The sequence below is a fragment of the Stegastes partitus genome, unplaced genomic scaffold (genome assembly GCF_000690725.1).
Source record: "Stegastes partitus isolate 25-593 unplaced genomic scaffold, Stegastes_partitus-1.0.2 Scaffold2212, whole genome shotgun sequence".
NCBI lineage: Eukaryota > Metazoa > Chordata > Actinopteri > Pomacentridae > Stegastes > Stegastes partitus.
The window spans coordinates 1-1305 of NW_007579943.1; the positions used below are offsets into that span (position 1 = coordinate 1).

General features: G+C 48.4%; 1 protein-coding gene across 2 annotated transcripts in view; it reads right to left on the bottom strand.

Annotated features, from left to right (window-relative positions):
- Positions 1-212: 212 nt before the first annotated feature.
- Positions 213-1305, bottom strand: part of LOC103374328 (eyes absent homolog 4-like) — a 13910-nt gene continuing 12817 nt past the window's right edge. The window contains exon 11 of one of the 2 annotated variants that reach the window (XM_008304404.1): positions 213-1066. In XM_008304404.1, the coding sequence (XP_008302626.1) occupies positions 912-1066 (155 nt within the window). In that variant the 3' untranslated portion in view covers positions 213-911. Of the gene's footprint in view, positions 1238-1305 lie in introns of both variants that reach the window. The other variant, XM_008304405.1, reaches the window with a different exon arrangement.

Genomic DNA, 1305 nt, shown 5'->3' on the forward strand with positions numbered 1-1305 from the left:
CGATCTGCCCCAAACTCGACATGCCGGATCACAGTCCCGCCCGGAGCAGGTTTGCCCCACACCCCGCCGTGCGCGAAGGCCGACAAGCGTAGGGCGAGGACCCGTCCATCGCCACTTGCGGCTTTAATTAGTGATTGTAGATATGTTTCCATGACCTGATTTTATCTGCCTCTTCTGGACTTTTTCAGGTTCTTGTCACGTTCAGGACGGGTTGTTGCCGTCTCATGATGTGTGGTCAGTTGTTCGTCTTGCTTCTGTCATTAGCGTGTTGTTGTTCTTGTTTAGTGTCGCTGTCTCTCCACGTACTGGATGTTTTTTCTGCTTTGCTTTGTGCAGCCTCTACCATCCTTTCACCTTTAACTGTGCACAGCGTCGACGACCTGCTGCCACCTGGAATCAACACAGATTTCACTGCTTTCCCGTTTCCATGCACAGCTGAAAAGTGCTGTCGGCCACAGCTGAGTCTGTCGTGGCTTCGTGTTTGCACGAGGAAGAGCAGAATGTTCATTTGTTTTACAGACCCTAGTTAGAGGAAACACTTTCTTTTGAATGTAGAATGAAGTGATTTTAAGGAGAAATCCTGATTCTGAGCTCAGATTGGATCTTAGAGTTGTTCAAGGACCGTCAGAAAGTTAAACATCTGATTATTCTTTCTGTTTTACACTCTCTAGCTGATATCTGGGCTCATTTTGACGGTTTTTTAAACAGAAAACGTGACTTTGGAACCTGCTGGTGGGTGTTGGGGTTCAGAGGGTTCATGTGGTGCCGCTCGGGTTCTGATGTGAATAATTTAGATCATAACTATGTTCCGGTTGAAGGCGTCTCCCGTCGCTCCACAAACAAGAAAACAAAGCAGAGAAAGTAAAAACCAACACAAAATGCTACAGCAAAGAAAGGCAGGCTTGGTCCAATCAGAGCTCACACTGCGGAGGAGGCGGGGTCACGGTGGCGTGGCGGTCCTTTACCTTTTTGGCCGCCTGCTCCTCTTCCACACCGTCACCAATTACAACATACACTACTTTCCTGCCAAACCTTTGCATTATGCGCTCAAAGCAACTCTCTTTTCCTGCAGAGAACAAATACACAGGAAGGAGGTCACATGGTCAGAGGGTCAGAGGTCGCAGGTGAGTGTTTACCTGGCCGGCCGCATGCTCTTCGTCCTTCCCATCGCCAACCACAACATATGTAATGTTAGTGCCAAAGCGGGAGACTATACGCTCAAAACAGCTTTCTTTGCCTGGAGACAAACAGACGCTTTACAGGGTTTTCATTGGTGGATAGAGGACACAAGAAGAAGAGCTGAGA